The following is a 19,073-nucleotide window of genomic DNA, read 5'->3' as shown; positions in this document are numbered from 1 at the left end:
CATTGAAATTTAAACAAAAATTCAAAAGAGTAACTAAGAATTTTATATTCTATGTATACTTATGCAAAAACTCATGTATGATGCTTTTTGGAATTATAAATCAACAACAAACGAATCACTATTAATTATTTTTAATGTGAGTAATTGGTATAAAAATGCCTTACAAGCCAAAGTACTTGTTTGTATTTTATTTTGTTTCAAAAGTTCAAGTTAACCAAAGTGCCTGTATTATGTATTAATAAATATATTCAATTATGAATTGCTTTGTACTTTGTTATAATGTTTACCTTTATTAAAAATATTGTAAATTCAATTAAATGTTGTTTTAATATATACATAATTATATAAATAATAACTCGCCGCATTAAGCTTTATTAGCTAGATTCCTATCTTCTATTACATTTGAAGTGCAAGCGGGCTTTTTTCCTTAAAATATAGGGGTTGAAAACCAAAATTTGCTGGTCACGCTTATGTAATTGAACAAAGAGTAATACAGGAATGCTAATAATATGCTTTGCTATCAATCTTACGATGAAATATTCCAGTAATCAGTGCCACTACCTCCTAATCCTCGCCTGCAGGAATAGCATCTTCTAGGCGTCGCACAAATTTAATTCGAAGCTCTGTTACATTGTCACCTTTCAGTTGATCCTAAATTATAAACAAGTGATATATGTGAAAAATTTGGTAAAACTAAACATTCGTAATTTTTTTATCTTGAACCAAATCAAATTACAATCAACTATATGGCAATGATATTAAATACAATGAAACTGAATCCCAGCAGATTCTAAATTTCAGAATTTTCAAAAATCGTTTTACTTATATGTATGTGCCAGATATTACCTGAGCAAACCAGCATTGGACATCCAATTGAACCATCTCGAGAGCACCACGTATACAACCACTAAGTATGGAACTGTAGCGCAAGTTGGTCAAATCCGTAGGCAGTTCGACGAATTCCGTCAACGGATTAGTTTCAAAAACTAATGAAAATTCGTCTGAAGAGGCAGACCAGTTTGAAATAGTCGGTTGCACATTAAGGTAGATGCGGAAGGCCTGTTGTATGCGATCCGCTGTTTCGCGCATTTCCAAGCAGCGTGGAGCGGAGGTTCGTGCTAAGAAATCTTCAATTAATCTCATACCCATATTATAGCCTATACGTTCAAGTTGTTTATTTACATCTTCGATGTTTTCAAAATCACGTAACATTTGAGTTACAAGCGCACCATAAGTGAGCGTTAAGAACTCTGCATTCTGGGGATTACAAATTATTTATTAGAGGAAATTATATTACTGTTACATTGATAGCGGTTAGCCTTTATCTAAGTAACATTTAATTAGAGGGGAAAATAAATATAAGTATAATTTCCTTATAACTAAAACTGGATTTGTTTATTGTGGACTTTCCCAAATCATTTATTTTATTGGTGTAATTGTAATATTAGGCGTTGGCGCTGGAATGGGCCCTTGGTGTGGAGCGATTAATTTTGGTGCAGTACGCACAGATGCTCGTGTTTGTACCGGTTGCATTTGCGTATCGCAGCTACTAAGGCCAGATGCACTTAGTTCACCTTTAATTTGAGCTGAGTGGAATCGTCCGCCTTCTCCACGCACTCTATTCATTGCGTGACGATGTCGAGATTCGTGCAAATATTTGGAACGTTCCTTAGGTATACGGGATTCAAGTTTTGCACGAGCTTGTCGTCTTATGAGTATTCGTTTATATTGTTTAGCATTCACATAGAGGGGTTCTTCTTCCGATTCACCCTTACTTGAGTCGTCTTCCGCTTGTACTCCCGCTGAGGTGACATCATTTGCCGTACTATTGGGAAGTGTGGCAGACGTTGTTTGTTGCGATGATACTGCAGCAGCAGGTTGAGGTACTGCAACTGTTGTTGTTCCTGCTTGAGGCATCATAATTATTTGTTGTCCCACTGCTGGAGCGGCACTTGTTGTACTTTGAGGATGTGTGGGAGTCGTAGCTATTTGCATTAATTGACCGTTAATATTTATAAGCTGTGGCTGTGGTGTTGCTTGAGCAGCAGTTGTATTTGGATCAAGCGTCAATGGAGTTGTAGGTGGTTGGTAAAATATTGTTTGACCATCCGGTAATTGAAGTAGTTGCATGGGCTGAGCTGCTTGCTGAGGCTGTTGTAACATTATTTGGTTCGCGTGAAGAGGGATAAGACTCGTTGCAGCATTTCCTGCTGCATTAGAAGTTTGAGCTTGTTGTTGTGGAACTTGTCCAATAATAATTTGTGCTCCACCTGCAGTCATCATGGGGATGAATTGTATTTTTTTCTGATTTTGCAAATTCCGATTATTTTGTGCTACAACAGTAATGTTTCCCGCAGCCTTGTTCTGTTTATATATAATGTTTGTCGTATTGTGGTTATTATCCATTCACCTTTTTGTGATGAATATTGTAAAACTGAGACGTGAAATCAAATTTGGTTTCTCAAACAATTACTGCAAAATCGAATGGAATATAAGCGAACCTTTGATAGTGACTACCCGCTATCAAAATAATACAACAATCAGTTTGAACTTACAACTTTTTTAGTGTCAAAACGAGAAGCTTGTCGAGACATTATAGAATATGGCTTGTCCAATAGAGGATTACAGAAATAATCTAGCAAGATTTTTCTAAATTTTTACAGGATAAACTCTAACTTTTACTTCGAACAAAATAAAATTTGTTGAGAAGTATACGTGTGGGGTGTATTCAGTGGCCAAGGTGGTGAATTGTATAAGTTTTCATCGTGAACATGGTTGTATTGTATTCACACAAATTTGTAATTAAGGTTAATAATTTATATAAATAATTAATATATAAAAAATAGTCTATATAATGGACTAATATATAATGGTAATTAATGTCAATAAATTAAATTGCTTCACTATCAAATTTTACTTCTCGATATAATTTTAAGTAGATCTATTACAATCCCAGTACACTTTGAACACTGGTGAGTGATTGCTTTTGTACAACTCTGTGATTGTCTACCTTTGCTTTGACAAGTTGTTCGCGTGGTGGTGATTTATATAGATATAGATGAAAATTGGCTGAGTTTATTGAAACAATTTATAAGATTTTTCAATTTGTTTAATAAACGATATTTGCAAACGGACTGGTTAATAAAAGCAAAAGAATATTTATCAGTGTTTAAAGTTGTGTGTTTAAAACCATACAAGGGTAAGTTGACATAAAAGGTGGTCATTCCCGCCATTAGTATAAAAGTGCTGCCTAGTAATATTTTTATATAGATATATATGGAATGCTTTCAAATATGTCTTATACGGTGACCAAATTAATCGAAAGTTTTTACTCTTTGGTGTAAAATCTACGGAGATTTTTTTATTTTAATTTTATTGAATATACCCTATTCACTGTGAATCCCTAACCATTTTTAAGTAAATTTTTTTTTATATATTTATAATTTTTTTGGCGAATGTATAGTTTAGATTCCCCAACGAACGAGGCCGCGAAAATTATAATTTATTTTAAATCGTCTCATTTTGACTCGAAGGTGATAAATCCGTGAACGGGAGGTGAATTTTTTCAATAATTTATATATATATATATATATACTACACATTTTTCAATTAACTTAGTTGTAATTACGCTATACACATTGAAATAAGAACATGCGCAAAGTGTGTTTATTTTAATTTTCAAATTAATTATTTGAAATAAAAAAAAAATTATTGAAGAAATCGACTTAACGCTCACAGATTTGTCCTATTCGCGTCAAAATAAGATGATTAAACAAAAAAATATTATTTTTATATTTTTATAACTATAAATTGGCTTTTTTCTCTTATTTTTATTTTTACCAAGTTGCCTATGATTTTTGCTTTATAGTTACTTTTAATGGTTATTCAAAAAGTATAAAGTCAAATGCAACTCTGAGTTTTTCATTTTCTACTCAGCTGTTGTCTTTGTTTTCGCTGTAATCGAAATATTTTTTTTTGCTGGGTGCTTTGTGTGGATTTGTGTGTATTACGTCGAATTGAGAAACCAAATTTATTTTTAATTTTATTTACCTTGATTCAAAGAGTTTTATTTTCATACTCAAACAGAGTTACTGATAACAACCTGCAAGTAAGATTTGAACTTTTGACTTTTGAATGTTCTGAATAGATTTTTTTTAATTTGAAAATTTTTGCGTTTCAGTTTGCGACGCCAGACATTAGAAACAATATACAAACGCACAAAGAAAAAACAAGAAATTGGATAAAAGAAACTAAGTTCAGGGGCACAGAAGCCTCTTCTGGATACATTGTTAGAGTAAAATTTAAAATTTGCGATATTTGAGGATCGTAATAACTAGTGATTAGTTTTTAAATTTCTTTTGTGTTGTTATTTAAAGCGAAGGAATAAGACATCACTAGTATTCAATACTGAATCTTTAAACCCTTGCGGTCATAAAATGTTGGATTTAGAAATTGTGCCTGAGTTATCGATGGGATGTGATGCTTGGGAGTTCGTTTTGGGGATGCACTTTTCGCAAGCAATAGCAATAATACAATCGCAAGTGGGAATAATTAAAGGCGTGCAAGTACTTTACTCGGATACAAACCCATTGGGTGTGGATATTATAATAAATTTACCTCAAGATGGTGTTCGTTTAATTTTTGATCCGATAGTTCAACGTTTGAAAACCATTGAAGTATTTAATATGAAATTGGTAAAGCTGAAGTATGGTGGAGTACACTTCAATTCCCCAGAAGTTCTGCCCTCTATTGAACAAATTGAACATTCTTTTGGGGCTACCCATCCTGGCGTATACGATGCTGCAAAGCAATTGTTTGCTTTACACTTCCGTGGATTGAGTTTTTTTTTTCCAGTGGATAGTAAATTGCAAGAAGGATATGCACATGGTTTGGGATCATTGATTTTTTTAAGTGGCGCGTCGCCAGTTGTATCAAAAATGTCTCTCTACTCTGGTAGTAATGTTTCGGAGACACGCGCTCCACCGCTTCCACTCTCTTGTTACCATCGACAGATATATTTAGATTCAGCTAAAGTGTTACGTTCTACAAATGGTTATTCAAAGGGTCTCAAACTAAAATTATATACAGAGGGATCTAGTCGCGCATTAGAACATCGGCGCCAATGTTTTACAAGGGAAGTTCTCTTTGGCGACAGCTGTCAGGATGTAGCTATGAAGCTTGGTGCACCAAATCGAATCTTTTTTAAAAGTGAAGATAAAATGAAAATACACTCTTCCAGTGTAAACCGCCAGGCGCAGAGTAAACGAAGTGATACTTTCTTCAATTATTTCACACTTGGCATTGACGTTTTATTTGATGCGCGTACCCAAACTTGCAAAAAATTTGTGTTACACACAAATTACCCAGGACATTTCAACTTCAACATGTACCATCGCTGTGAATTCAAATTCAATTTGAAAAGTGAAAATGATCATGACTGTAATTATGATAAAAAGAGCTCCGAGGACATTGAAATTACTGCATACGCCAAATGGGACGAGATTAGTGCGGTAGTGCCGTCAGCTCGTCCGGTGGTGCTTCATCGCGCTAGCTCAACAAACACTGCCAATCCCTTCGGTGCAACTTTTTGCTATGGTTATCAGGATATAATATTTGAGGTCATGACAAACAATCACATCGCCTCAATAACATTATACAGTACGATTCCACCATTAAAACAAACTGAGCAGTCTTACCAGGAGCACAAATTGCAGGATATAAGTTTATCAGTTGCGTGAAAAGACACAATCACACAGGGTCCGCAACCTCTGACTTATAATGCAGTAAAAGTTCAACCAACTCGTGAATATTTTTAATTAAAATATTTTCTAATACTAAGATTATAAAAGAACTTGAAAGTAGCAGCTTAAGTTAAAAAAAAAAATAAACCATGACTACTTTCCATTTGCACTACATATAAAGGCGGCACTGAGACAAAATAAACACATAATAAGACCAACGCAATAGCCCTTCAATATCCGCAAATAATTTTTGGTTCAGTTTTCTACTAACACCGCATTGAAATATAATATACATATGAACATAAAAGTCAGTTATTGCAGCGATTTTCAAATTTATTTACTTAATGCCGTTTTAATATGTGGGTAAATCGATTGTGGTCTGCGGAGAGTGTAACCGCACTATATCTACGTATATAAGGAGTTTAATGATAATACAATTATATTTTATATATAGTGAACTCTTTCTTAACATCTAAAATATACCAAACTTTCAAAGGTATTGAATGTATATAAATATAAATACATTCTTAAATATGTATGTAAATTAAGCCTATACATATAATACACAAGTACATGTTTACATAACAGGATAATAAGGTTTAAATTAATCACTGTTTGACAAAGTAGTTTATAAGTTTACATACATATAAAAGTGTATAATAACAACATTTTGACTACATGCGAACACTGATTAATCTTAGTGTTGTTTGGTTGGGTAGCCACTGAAGCTAGAACTAGATATGTTTACTTTTTTAAATAATTGCATTGAGTTTCTAAAGTTCTACTATATTATATTAATTGTACGTGCACATTTTTATTCCGTTAGATCAAAAGGATATAATGTAAAAAAAATTAAAAAATGTAATAAAATGTAATAAAAATTTGAATCTATTGAAATAAGTTAAAAAAATATAAAATAAATGGCGATAACAACAATTAAAACTGTTTTTGTTTATTTTTGTTTTGGTGTATTTGAAAATCCACTGAATTATGAATGTTGCCAAATTAAGGTTAATTAACAAGATGTCTTTATAAAGCGCACTTCTAAATGATATTTATATTTTTTATGATTTCAGCAATTAAAGTATAAACAACGAACATTTAAAATGCCAGAAGAAGAAACTCCAACCGTGAACACGGCTAAATATGATCCCAACATACTTCCGGACATGCTACCGGTCTATTACAAAAGATTATTTCCGCATAAACCATTTTACCGTTGGTTATCATATGGGCTTTGTAAGTCAAAACTCTGCTATCATCATAATTTTATGAATGATTATAATTTACGTAAGCTTATTGAAACTCTTTAGCTGAAAGCAATATTTTTTCGAACCGGGAGTTCTCTTACACTCTTCACGATGATATATACATTCGTTATCGTTGTTACGATACTCAAAGTGAATTGGAAAACGACATCTGCTCGACGTGTCCACACAAAATCGACATTGGTGCAGTTATGAATACCAAGTGAGATTTGTTAATATTTGGTTTATGTATGTACGAGTATGTATATTAACTTTGAAATACTTTAATTTTCTAGACCTAAGAACTTTCGTATCACATCAACCGCAATGCAACCAGTACAGCGTGAGCTGGTGTTCGATATAGACATGGATGATTATAACGATGTGCGCACCTGTTGCACTGGTGCAACGGTATGTTTGAAATGCTGGAAATTCATGGCTTTAGCCGCCCGTCTTCTTGATGCAGCTCTACGTGAAGATTTTGGTTTCGAGCATATATTATGGGTATTTTCAGGGCGTCGTGGTGTGCACGGTTGGGTATGTGATTATGATGCACGCCACTTAGATTCGAGAGGGCGATCGGCACTTGCCGAGTATCTACAAATCACCTCTAACGTTACCATCAATGGTGTGGTTATAGCGCGCGTTCAAATTGGGGAACGTATGCATCATAGTATTCGACGTGCGCTAAAATTTATCGAGCCATTATTTGAGGAGATTGTATTGGAGGATCAGAATTTATTTGGAGACGTCAAGGGAGTTAATAAATTATTACTAATGATTCCGGACGATACGGCTCGCAAGGATGTAGAAGCGTATTTAAAGAAAACGCATGATGATGGTGCACATTCGCGAACAATATGGGCTACTTTTGTCCGGTATACAAATTCTATGCGAACAGGTACTGCTAACGTATGGACACGCAAATTCAAAAATATTGTTGAGGAGATTCAGTTGGGTATACTTTACCCTCGTTTAGACATCAATGTCACCAAAGGTATGAATCATTTACTCAAATCGCCGTTTTGTATTCACCCAGGAACTGGGAAGGTCTGTGTTCCGTTCAATTGTAATGCAGCTGCAAAATTCGACCCTACTACAGTACCTAATATAGCACAGTTATTGCAAGAGATTAACGCATTTGACGACAAATCAAAAGGTCAAGAGAATGGCCCGGAAGACAAAAGCCGCATTAAAGACTACAAGAAGACTGGTATGTTTAAAGGAGTTGTAGTGTTTGAAGAATTCTTGCGAAAATTGGAAAGTAGTTTAAAAGCAAAAGCTATTGATGTAAGTGACCAAACAATGGAATTTTAGATGTCATATCATGACGTATGGTAGGTTTATTAAATCAAAATGTTAATTCTAAAATAAATATTTATTTCGTAATACATATTTTTTTTTTTTGACAAGTGCTTTACCAAAAAAAACATCAGGTAAGCATTAACAAAATGATTTCAACACCACTGACGTATAAAACACAATTATGTTACAATTTGAAAATAAGTGAAAATAACCCAAGCTTCAGGTAAAATGTATAAGTTTATTAACATTAACCAAATAAAGGTTTAGAAATATTTCACTATAAAAAAATATATATGAGAAATTTCTAAATTATCTCAAACAATTTTAGACCACACGTATTCGCAAATGTGGTTTACGAACAGGTTCGGCGCCTACTTGTTTGCAATCAATATCTGCCTCAATGCGATATATGCCATTGTCAGTTGGTGTCAAACCTTCCAAAGATACTTCAACTTTATCACCACTTCGTACGTGGATAACGCTGTCAGTTTCAGGACCCTCTGTTTGTTTCAGCTCAAGCAGTACTTTGCGTGGTAAAGAGGTACCCTTCCCTATTAGTATTTGCGCGTTTGATTCGTCTTTGCCGTGCCAAATTACAAGATCCTCTTCTAGATATATTCGCTCATCTGTAGCCTGCAGGTCTTGCTCCAGTGGATTGTGAAGGAATGTGGCTTGTCGAGCACATCCTATAGCTACTACCTCATCAGCGGAGATTGTTGAATGTAATTGAGCGTCGGGGAATCGTGCCGCAATGACTGATTGCAGTTTTGGTATACGCATTGTGGCTCCCAGCAAGACAATTGCATTAACGCCTTTTATTTCATTGTGTTCCACTGACGCTCGTTCAACGCATTCGTGTAATGTCTGCATAAAATTGTTAATAACCGGTTGAATAAGGCTTTCAAATCGTGCACGCGACATTTGTGCATTAAAATCAACTCCATCCATAAGTGAGTCAATATATATTTGAGTTGAGGGAAGTGTTGTTAATATATGCTTGCAGTTGGTTGCTGCATTACGTATTTTTGACAAAGATCGCCGACTCTCATGCGGATCTAATTTATATTTTCTTTTGAACTCTTCACAAATGAATTGAACTAGAGCGTCCGTGAAATGTTGACCACCAATTGGATATGGTCCGTATGCATCCAACTGGGTGTAGAGTCCATCTCTAACTTCGTATAATGCAAAATGGCTGTTCAAACCTCCACATTTTATAGTTAAAACGTATTTACTTTCGTTATTGGTGCTGACTTCAGTTACTTCTTGTTCTCCAATACCATATGCAAGTATCGCTGCAGTCGGCTCTGTAATAATTTGAGCAACATGAAATCCTGCTTCTTTTGCGGCACGAGCTAATTCTGGCCAAGCAGACTTTGGATAGTAACTCGGTATGGAGATTACAACAACTGGGTCTTTTTCCGATGAAATATGATATTGACGAGCTAATTCCAATTCTGCACGAAAAAGCTTAACCTGGACGTCAAAAGGTGTCAATTCACGAACGTTTTCTCTCAATTCGTCACTTTTATCGTCTTGTATTTGACATTTAAGCTGGAAAGTATGACTGAGGGCATCATAGTCGCACGGGAGCTCTTTTATAGCTATTTTTAGTCTTTCCTCATCTAACTCTTGTGGCATAAGCAGTTGAAAACTATTAGCGACTGCTTGTTTCGGACGTGTGGCCATCTTTTGTTTTGCTGTTAATCCACACTCAATTTCCTCGTCGCCACCCCAGAGAAGACATGCTTGTGAGTTTCGGTCACCTTGTTTGTTTGCAATAACTTCTGGTTTACCGTCGTTTTTTACATGAGCAATGCATAACGTGCTATTGCCAATTTTGATACCGAATCTTGGCCACATTTTATTTCAACAATCAACACACTGTTGAATTCTACAGAAATATTAAAATGATAAAATTTGTCCTTTACTATAAACGTGCGCGTGTTCATAAAAATTTCATGGCGGTAGCATGCGATTTTTATGACAGTTATAAGAATTGCCGGATCTAATACAGTGTACACGAAAAAAATAAATACATGACTGGAGATGACATATACATAAATCAAGAATGATAGATTTTAATCTTTTCGATAATGTTGTTTTGCGATAAGCTGAAAAAAAAAATTTATATATATATATATTGCCTCATTTAATTTGATTGTCACGCGAACGTTTTAAGTTAATTAATAATTTTTAATTTAAATTGAATAATAATAAGAAACATGAAAATAAGCTCATAATCTTCATTTCGACATCAATTAAAAGTTTCTAATTGGTATTGCTTCCTTAAATAAAATTGGAAAATTTTACTGAAATTATATATAATGAATTCTTCAAAATTCTAAATTTGGCCGGAAAATTAATTTAATAAGAGATTTCTGCCCGTTGTTTCTATTATTTCATAGTGGTAGCACTTTGTATTCAACGAATAACAATAAAAAGGAGTGAAATAAAATGATGTCAAAAGGCACAGTTGAGATTTTCACAAGGCAGAAAATAGCTGTACATTTAATTATCAACATAAAAATTGTGAAAATCAATAACAAAACAAAAATATAGAGTAAAGTATCACTTATTGCAATAAATGAGGCAGTGAAAAGTTTGATTTAGCTAAAAAATGGAAGTATATACTTGGAAATTATTTCATGTGGTTTTTGTTTTCAAAATTCGATAATAGCAATGGTTGGCTGTGCTATTTGTACTGGAATCGGGCGCACCACCCACCCAAACATTGTAATTTTTCGTACAATTCTCGTATAGACTAACACCTCAATTGTAATAGTGATTGCGATTCGTCATCATCGATCAGATCAAAAAAGAGACGATTGAATCTGAATAAAATTAATTGCTTTTGTATATTTTCAGCCCAAGCTTTAAGAATACGAACAAAAAGAGTAACTTGTATTACATTCTTAGTTTATTATAATCGAGCCGTCACTTAAGATTAGAAATATGTAAATAAAAAAACATTCGACTAACCCATGGAAAAACAGCTAAGTATTGCATTGTAGTTTTCAATTTCTTTGTTGTACCTACTGGATTCCTTGGGTATTGTTCAAAGCGAAACGCGGCCGTCCCTTATACTACGCACCTACATATCTACCTGGAGTAGTTTTCTTGCATACATACACATGTATGACCTTTCACACACCGCTTAAATTTAGCCATATGAAAGTACAGAAACGAGTACAAACGGACGACATTGCTCGTACTCGCATATACAGAACTTTGAAAACATCTTAAACAACTTTAAAGAAGTAAACATAGAAGACATTTACGTTAGAAATATTCACCGGTAGACATATCTCCGATATTGAGACATGGATGATAACCTTAGTACGAAATCTTCTGAATCCTCACTAACCACAAGTGGAGAGTATGAAATTGTTTCTGATAGCAATATTACAACTCCAATAGATCACCACGATATGTCGGAAAATGGTACACTTTTAGTAATACCGACAAACAACAAATCACCAACACTAAATTTAGCTAATAATCGTAATATTGCTGATTTACAACATGCTATGACGGACGCTTTGCGTGAAATAGATTTAAATTCAGACACTTCTTCAACTGGTAAGAGCAGCTTTACTTTTTATTTATTATTCTTTGTAAAATCTATATGTAATTATAATTATATAACTATAGTTAGATATATAATAAAAACATACGTAGACAAATTTATTCTTCACGAATCTCGTATCATCTGAAATGTTCATGTACGTTAGCTGGTGGGCTGGCTGTTATATATCCCACAATTAAGAAAATTTTATTACCTAAATATACGTACATATGTATATGTTGATTGTATTTTGTGCAGTAAAACGTAATTTTGTTGTAATGAAAAATTCTTGTACCCTTCAAAGTATTCGAAAAAAGTATTTTAAAACTAAAAATCAATTATATTCGTAGTTGTGTAGCTTTAATATTTTACTAAAATTGGTGCAAAGTTTAAAGTAATCTTTTTCCACTCATTCGTATAGTTTCCATAAAATGAGTTATTTAAATAATAAGCTAAGATAAACAATTTTAAATCAATTTTTATTACCTTTTTATGTTTTCAAAGTTAGAAGCTAACAAAATAGTTTTAAATAATTTCAAATATTACTTCGTTATTTCCTCACCATTCACTAATGACCGGTTGTAGGGATATCGGTATAAAAAATAAATAACCACTAACAGCTGCTAACAAAACAGAACAATGTGTTGTATAGCAACGTCATAAGCCACGATAACAACAACGCCTCTCATCTCTTCATAAATAATGAGAATTATCTTTAAACCACACGGCATTAGTATTTTGCTATTTAGAAGTGTACTCATATTATCAATATATTGCAGCACCCAAAGCGGTAGCGTTGAGTAAACAAAAATCCCTGACATTACCATTGGCTGGTACGTCAAGCCCGGCACTGCTGGTTCCAGACAACGATTGCGAACAGCAACAGTTAGTTCCACCGAAAACCACAATGAAGTCACAATCATTAAACCGCCACCACACAGACTATGCTATGACACCAAAAAGCGATGACGCGTCAACTTCTGAACAAAATCGAGTTGGTCAATCGGTATTTTATGACTGCATTGATGCAAGTCCAGGTGGTATTGGTGGTGGTGTTGAAGAAAAACAAGACAGCATGAAGCCGGAGAAGAATGATACAGACGAAGAAGGTGAGCCTCACGTCCTCTTATTTTGATAGATTCTTTTTAATTATAAACTGCTGTTCAATGTTTGGTACATAGTATTGTGCATGTATGTTTTACCACAGACGAAACTAACATTATACGTATGTATTATATTTTATTGTATTTAAACGTTTATATTTTAGTTTCAGATATCGATCAGGGTTGCACTATATTTTCCGGTGTCACATATCTTGGAGCTGCAAACATAAATGCCCCCAAATCCGAAATCGACATATACCGAATTATGAATGAATTGAACAGTAATTCAGAGTCAGTTGGCCTTAAAATATCAGTGAGCATCCCGAATTGCTCCGATGGGCTAGTTGTGTAAGTTATTTATAAACCAATACCAGGAATATTTATATAATTTTTTCTCTATCTATATACTGATTAGCTTGCACGACGCTGAAACTAACTCTGTCATCGCAACCTACGAGATACAAAGCATTATTTTATACTTTCGAGGCCCTGTAGAAACTGCTGAAAATGGTTGCTTTGCATTTACTTGGTTACATGGCGATGCGCTTTTTCAATGCCATGTGTTTCGTTGCCATATACCAGAAGCGGTTAATCAAGTCAGCGGTGAGAGGAAATATACAATTACTTATTATAAACTTTATTATATTTATTATATATTAAATTCTCTATTACAAAGCTTGCTTTCAAAAGGCTTTTCGTACATATCCCCCAAGCATGACATGCAGTTTGACATCTGCCATCGACAGTAATATGATGAACTCAGTGACATCCGATGTTAGTGGAAATCCATTAAATACGGCCGGCTATGAATTTATTGTATCCCTGGAAATACGTGAAAAGGTTGCCAAAAACTCATTTTCGGCGGTACCACGTGATCGTAATTGCTTCAAGTTACGTGCTAACATTGACAAAGAAGTTATAATTACCGTCAAACAAACACCTTCAAATATACTACAACCTCTGTTTATAGAACGCTGTTTTGGTGTACTATTAAGCCCCGGAAAATTAGTACGTCAGGGCGATATGCAATTGATTGATATGGTAAACATGAGCTATCAGACACCTACAACCACTGTAGGCGGAGGTAACGCTAATGGAGCAACGACTGTTTGTGTCGGTGCTGGTGACAATGCCAATGGCTCGGGAGCCATGCCGCTATGCCTTTATCCTTATGTTATACGCGCCGAATGGAAGGCCAATGAAGCTGCTTTCGAACAACTAAATGTTGAAGCTTCAAAAAATTTTCTGACTGTTGCAGTCGATATAGTAGTGCGTGGAATTCGCGACCCTGTACGTTTTGTTATTGAGACACCCGTTGTAATACAGTCGGCTAGTGAGATACGCATTATGGATCATTTTATATCTAAACGCCCAATGACATTGCGCTTCTATCTACAATTAGAACGTACAACCGATGAATTCAGTTGGAAAGTGAACTCAATTGATCCGTCTGAAGAAATCAATGAACCGCAACAACAATCTTCATTGTTGAAATTTGGTATGAACAATTTATCACGCATTGTGCGATCATCATCGATTGTATCTATGGAGGATGATTGCCCTACCGATTATAGTTCAGATGGTGATGAACCCTTGTTGAGCGGTACAGGGGAGGTATCCAAAGACTGTTCACAGGATAAACTTGATGAGTGGGATCCAATATTAAAGGAATGGGATAGTGAAAAAAGGCCAAAAAATTTGGCTCCTTTGGTACGTTTGGGAATACCGGAAGCTTTGCGTGAAAAAATATGGCAGAAACTGGCAAATGTTGAGGGCAAAACTGAAATGCTTGACATGTATAAAATTTTAATTACCAAAGTAAGTAATAAACATTGGCAAGCCAAAAAATTCCAAAATATTCCAACTTTTCTGTAGGAAACCAAATGTGAAACTGTAATACAACGGGATATACATAGAACATTTCCGGCACACAAATGCTTCAAAGAGAGTGGTGGTTCTGGTAATTAATTATTTTATCCTGATTCAAATTTATCGTTTACAATGGAAATTCCTTTGATTTAGGACAAGACTCACTCTTTAAGGTCTCAAAGGCATATGCCGTTTATGACAGTGAAGTCGGTTATTGCCAGGGCTTAAGTTTTATTGCTGCAAGTCTACTGTTGCATGTAAGTTGTATGATATGAATATATACATATTTTTTCGTAAATATTTTTAAACATATTCTTCCATTATCTAGATGCCTGAAGAGGATGCATTTTGTGTATTGGTTGCTCTTATGTACGATTATGGCCTTCGTGACTTGTATAAGCAAGGATTTGAAGTACTTTATTTACGGCTCTACCAACTTGACCGTTTGATCAAAGATCAATTGCCCAAATTACACGAACATTTTGCAACTTGTGGCATTGAGACACACATGTACGCTTCGCAATGGTTTCTCACACTCTTCACAGCCCGTTTTCCATTATGTTTCGTATTTCATGTACTCGACGTGTTCCTTTTAGATGGCGTACCCTTGCTTTTTCAGGTTGCTGTGACATTGCTTTCTATTTGTGAGGTTGACTTACGTCAACTTGATTTCGAAGGCATACTAAAATATTTCCGTGTAACATTACCGAAGAAATGCCGCAGCCCTAGTCAGGCACGCCGGGTTATGAAAATGGCTTGTGAACGAAAAATTAAGAAATTAAAACAGTACGAGGAGGAATTCCAATTGAAAAAGCAACACAAAGAGCGTCTGGAAAAAGAGGCACAAATTTATGAAAATCGTTTTGGGGAAGAGAGGCGTAAATTACAAGCGGACATCGATGAACACCAAAAAAAATTGATTGAAGCTAACGAAAGAGCAATAGATAAAGAAAGGAAACACACAGGCATCATACAGGACTATAAATTAATAATACAACGCTTGGAAAATGACATTACAAATTTGAATGAGACGCTAGGCAATGTAATGGTAAGTAGTTTTAAAGTTCACTCTTATTTCTAAGGCATCCATTGAACAAATTTCCATTCTCAGAACATAGTGTCGAAGTGCAAGAATTGTGTACAAAAAATGGAAAATGCCGATCGTAGTGTAAGATTACCAGCTCAAGTAAGCAGAAATAGTGGTATGAAATCAACGCAACAGACTTGTAACAAGCAAGAGACAGAGGCACCACTAGGTCCTCTTGATCCCATAAATATAGCAACTCAACGTATCCGTGAGCTAGAACTGGAATTGGCACAAGCTAAGTTAGCACACGTCGAAGCTGAATGTCGCAATCAAGATTTGAATCATCAGCTGAGCGCCACCATTACAGAAATGCAATCCAATCGGACCAGTTGGCAACCATGGCTTTCGAAAACACTGAATTCATTGCAAGAGAAGGTAACTACACGTGGCAGTCGCGACCCTGTTTTGCCAACATTCCAATCTTACACCCAACATGCATCTGCTGGTGCCTCAGCGGCTGGTAGTGAAACTAATTCACCCAGCAGTAATCAGGTATCTTGAACAGTACATATGGAGACACTGCAATTTTCAATATTAATTTCCAAAGGCTTCCTTTAAGATGCCAGTTTAAGTTAACATACACTTAGGTATAGTTTTAACGCCATTATTTGACTTTTGAAAAAGTTTTCTTCACATGACAACATCCAATTTATATAAAATAATTTAATTTTTATCTCGTGCGTTTTTACTTGGTTATTTTACAAATAAAATCAAAAGTGCAAAAGCATTTATTTCCAAATTTTCAAATTCATTTCAATTCATAACATTGTATAACACTTACTGGGTATTGGAACTAATTGATATATGTAAATAAAAAAGTAATTTTTCCGCTTATCGAAGTTAGCCTATAAAATCGAGCTATTCGCCTTCGAAGTTCGAAAATTAAGTTTGATTGAGTAATAATCAGTCGAAAAAAATTGATTTGGTCCAATACCCGAAAAAAAAGTCGTTTTTGTCGTATAGTGTAATACATATAATTCTATTTGTAAGTGAACTCCGAATTTATTTCAAATGTTTATATTTCTTATTTATTTTCTTCAGTTCGGTTATTGCCAAATGAATTATTCAAATTTATGTACACATGAAATTCATCACTTTGAAATACTTTATATTGGTTAGTTAGTATATATTAGACGCAGTTGCGTTTACAAATATTTTTTAAGCGTTTTGTGCGATTCTTTATTATTGTACACAAAAGTTTGATTCAATTAAAAAACACACCAAAAAACGTATGCATATTAATTTTGATTGTATTTAAATTGTCTTATTTCTTGAACGCTGCCTATTTCATAGGAGTTTAAAGCATTCTCAGTGGGAGGTTCGCCGAAATTGCCAGCGAAATTTCAGAGCGTTAAACTTCGCAATAGCATCGACAGTTTACGCAACATTGTAGTGCCCCTGGAGACTAGCGCTGGGCGTATTGTTGGCATTGGCTCTGGAGCAAGTGTTGATGTAGGGTTGGGTGCAGCTGATCATTTCCGACAGCACCTGCAGCCACAGTCATCGCTTATTTAAATATCGACATAATTAAAAAAAAAAATATGCATACACTAAAAAATTTAATTAACGGAATTTTTTGAAAAATATGTAACTGCTGCTTAATAATGGATGCAACTCACACAATGCTATTACAACTAACTATTTCATATACATGTACATGTGGAAAACATTGAAAAAAGATTAAATGTTGTGGCTTTGTACACTGAGTTTCAATATTCCGTCTTCATATGTAAGTTAGAAAAAAATTATTAGTCTTCTTTATTTCATGCTTATTTTATTATATCTTTATATAGGTAATAGTGAAATATTTTTAAAATAATTTTATTTGTTTTCAAAGGACAACTAAATATCATATTTCTAAATAAAATGATTTGAACTAAATCGATACTAATATTCAATAATCTAATTGAATTGTATTGGTATGCTAGTTTTCTTAGTAGATATTCATTTCCATTGTTTTTTTTAAATATTGTGCGATTTCCTAAACATTTATGTATAGCCATTCTAATATTATGTGGTAAAAATTTGCTTTAGTAACTTGTTGAAAAGATGATTTTCTATTCAATAAATTTACTACTTTTGGTTTTAGACTAAAGTTTTAATGTACTAGTTTTTATTTGCATTAGTATTTACACCGTGCAACATCTGTATACATATATGAATACATATGCACTTTAATAAATATACCTACATCTATTTTAAGGAGAGTGGAAATTGTTAAATAATAACAATAATGAAATAAACGGAAAAATATTAATTATATAAAAAACTAGGCACATACATATATGTTTTTACGTGCTTTCTACATATACTTATGTACATATGCATGCATATATATGCTTTCTCATTTAAAAAAAATAGTATACATGTATGTATATATTTATATGTATTACTTTTCAGTACGAAATTACAGACAATATGTAATTACACGGTATGTATAATATACATATGTACATGTGTACTGTGAAAAAATTATATACGATAATTTGCTTCGGTGTAACACACGGCTTCGTAGAATTCTATTTATCGGGTGACACCTGCGATACAAAATTAAATATAAAACGAATACTTTCAATTCACATTCGAACGATATTTGTTACTACTTTTTACGTTGCGAACTCATTTATAACAAATATACAGCATATATACATATACGTATATATATATAATTATAATACAATATAATCTTATATATATATATAATACAATATAATCTTATATCTATATATATGTATACATATGTATGTATACTTGTATATTGATTTCAACATAAAATTTGTTATATTTGTAAGCTATTCTGAAGAAATGAGAATGCATGTGCATACATTTATGTCAAGTTAATAACAACTGTCTCGAAATTGGATATATGTTTTTTGCGTTTTACATCAATATGTCGCGGCATGAAGCTCTATTGGTTACTAAATGGCGACTCCAGTTTAAGAGAAGTATATACTCGTACATATGTATGTTCTGTTGAACGGATCGCAAAATACCACAGCAATTGTAACTTTTTTTGCATTAAAAGAGATGGGTCTTATTCGAAATTGCGTATCATTAACATATTTACAAGTATGTTCTTTGAAAGTTTGAGCTATGGATTTTAGAATGTGACATTTCTGCACTAAACGTTTGCAAAATATTATATTGTATTGT

The 19,073-nt window shown here is 33.9% G+C and overlaps 5 protein-coding genes across 11 annotated transcripts; 3 read left to right on the top strand and 2 right to left on the bottom strand.

The window, feature by feature from the left end:
• Positions 1-259: 259 nt before the first annotated feature.
• Bet3 (blocked early in transport 3) lies at positions 260-2,785 on the bottom strand. 3 transcript variants are annotated; one of them, XM_036372363.1, is made up of 4 exons: positions 2,556-2,749; positions 847-1,257; positions 531-651; positions 260-467 (listed from the first exon to the last, which is right to left on the bottom strand). In XM_036372363.1, the coding sequence occupies exons 1-3, from the start codon at positions 2,592-2,594 to the stop codon at positions 565-567; spliced, it is 537 nt and encodes a 178-aa protein (XP_036228256.1). In that variant the 5' UTR covers positions 2,595-2,749; the 3' UTR covers positions 260-467; positions 531-564. The 3 variants fall into 3 exon arrangements, with proteins under 3 accessions (XP_036228256.1, XP_069968232.1, XP_014096190.2); XM_070112131.1 differs by having other exon boundaries at positions 260-651; positions 2,556-2,748; XM_014240715.3 differs by lacking the exons at positions 260-467; positions 531-651; positions 847-1,257 and adding an exon at positions 1,369-2,472 and having other exon boundaries at positions 2,556-2,785.
• A 212-nt stretch (positions 2,786-2,997) lies between these two features.
• Positions 2,998-8,377, top strand: Prim1 (DNA primase small subunit). Its single transcript, XM_014239949.3, has 4 exons — positions 2,998-3,199; positions 6,818-6,980; positions 7,055-7,211; positions 7,285-8,377. Exons 2-4 carry the CDS (start codon positions 6,848-6,850, stop codon positions 8,303-8,305), a joined length of 1,311 nt encoding a protein of 436 aa, XP_014095424.1. The 5' UTR covers positions 2,998-3,199; positions 6,818-6,847; the 3' UTR covers positions 8,306-8,377.
• On the top strand, positions 3,936-6,683 carry LOC106621209 (PHAF1 protein CG7083). Its single transcript, XM_014239959.3, has 2 exons — positions 3,936-4,108; positions 4,181-6,683. Exon 2 carries the CDS (start codon positions 4,437-4,439, stop codon positions 5,736-5,738), a length of 1,302 nt encoding a protein of 433 aa, XP_014095434.1. The 5' UTR covers positions 3,936-4,108; positions 4,181-4,436; the 3' UTR covers positions 5,739-6,683.
• A 134-nt stretch (positions 8,378-8,511) lies between the features above and the next one.
• LOC106621191 (heat shock 70 kDa protein 14) lies at positions 8,512-10,303 on the bottom strand. The gene has a single exon (XM_014239937.3). The coding sequence runs from the start codon at positions 10,154-10,156 to the stop codon at positions 8,618-8,620; it is 1,539 nt and encodes a 512-aa protein (XP_014095412.2). The 5' UTR covers positions 10,157-10,303; the 3' UTR covers positions 8,512-8,617.
• Positions 10,304-10,668: 365 nt separating this feature from the next.
• GAPcenA (GTPase activating protein and centrosome-associated) lies at positions 10,669-17,633 on the top strand. Of its 5 annotated transcripts, none has more exons than XM_036372213.2 (11): positions 10,669-10,825; positions 11,162-11,875; positions 12,641-12,970; positions 13,129-13,312; positions 13,380-13,567; positions 13,641-14,782; positions 14,840-14,924; positions 14,987-15,090; positions 15,162-15,881; positions 15,945-16,412; positions 17,214-17,633. In XM_036372213.2, exons 2-11 carry the CDS (start codon positions 11,617-11,619, stop codon positions 17,433-17,435), a joined length of 3,702 nt encoding a protein of 1,233 aa, XP_036228106.1. In that variant the 5' UTR covers positions 10,669-10,825; positions 11,162-11,616; the 3' UTR covers positions 17,436-17,633. The 5 variants fall into 5 exon arrangements, with proteins under 5 accessions (XP_036228106.1, XP_036228104.1, XP_036228105.1 ...); XM_036372211.2 differs by having other exon boundaries at positions 10,669-10,856; XM_036372212.2 differs by having other exon boundaries at positions 10,669-10,919.
• Positions 17,634-19,073: the final 1,440 nt, after the last annotated feature.

This window comes from Bactrocera oleae, chromosome 6 (genome assembly GCF_042242935.1).
Source record: "Bactrocera oleae isolate idBacOlea1 chromosome 6, idBacOlea1, whole genome shotgun sequence".
Lineage (NCBI taxonomy): Eukaryota > Metazoa > Arthropoda > Insecta > Diptera > Tephritidae > Bactrocera > Bactrocera oleae.
Note: the sequence above shows the minus strand (reverse complement) of the source record. Positions and strands in the feature narration are given on the sequence as shown.

Excerpts from the sequence above, each read along its gene's own strand:
- Bet3 (XM_014240715.3), bottom strand. The coding sequence starts at position 2,406 with ATGGATAATAACCACAATACGACAAACATTATATATAAACAGAACAAG.
- LOC106621209 (XM_014239959.3), top strand. The coding sequence starts at position 4,437 with ATGTTGGATTTAGAAATTGTGCCTGAGTTATCGATGGGATGTGATGCT.
- Prim1 (XM_014239949.3), top strand. The coding sequence starts at position 6,848 with ATGCCAGAAGAAGAAACTCCAACCGTGAACACGGCTAAATATGATCCC. Across the intron at positions 6,981-7,054 it reads TTGGTTATCATATGGGCTTT|CTGAAAGCAATATTTTTTCG; the intron begins GTAAGTCAAAAC and ends GAAACTCTTTAG. Across the intron at positions 7,212-7,284 it reads GGTGCAGTTATGAATACCAA|ACCTAAGAACTTTCGTATCA; the intron begins GTGAGATTTGTT and ends TTAATTTTCTAG.
- LOC106621191 (XM_014239937.3), bottom strand. The coding sequence starts at position 10,156 with ATGTGGCCAAGATTCGGTATCAAAATTGGCAATAGCACGTTATGCATT.
- GAPcenA (XM_036372213.2), top strand. The coding sequence starts at position 11,617 with ATGGATGATAACCTTAGTACGAAATCTTCTGAATCCTCACTAACCACA. Across the intron at positions 12,971-13,128 it reads GAATGATACAGACGAAGAAG|TTTCAGATATCGATCAGGGT; the intron begins GTGAGCCTCACG and ends TTTATATTTTAG. Across the intron at positions 15,091-15,161 it reads CTGCAAGTCTACTGTTGCAT|ATGCCTGAAGAGGATGCATT; the intron begins GTAAGTTGTATG and ends TCCATTATCTAG.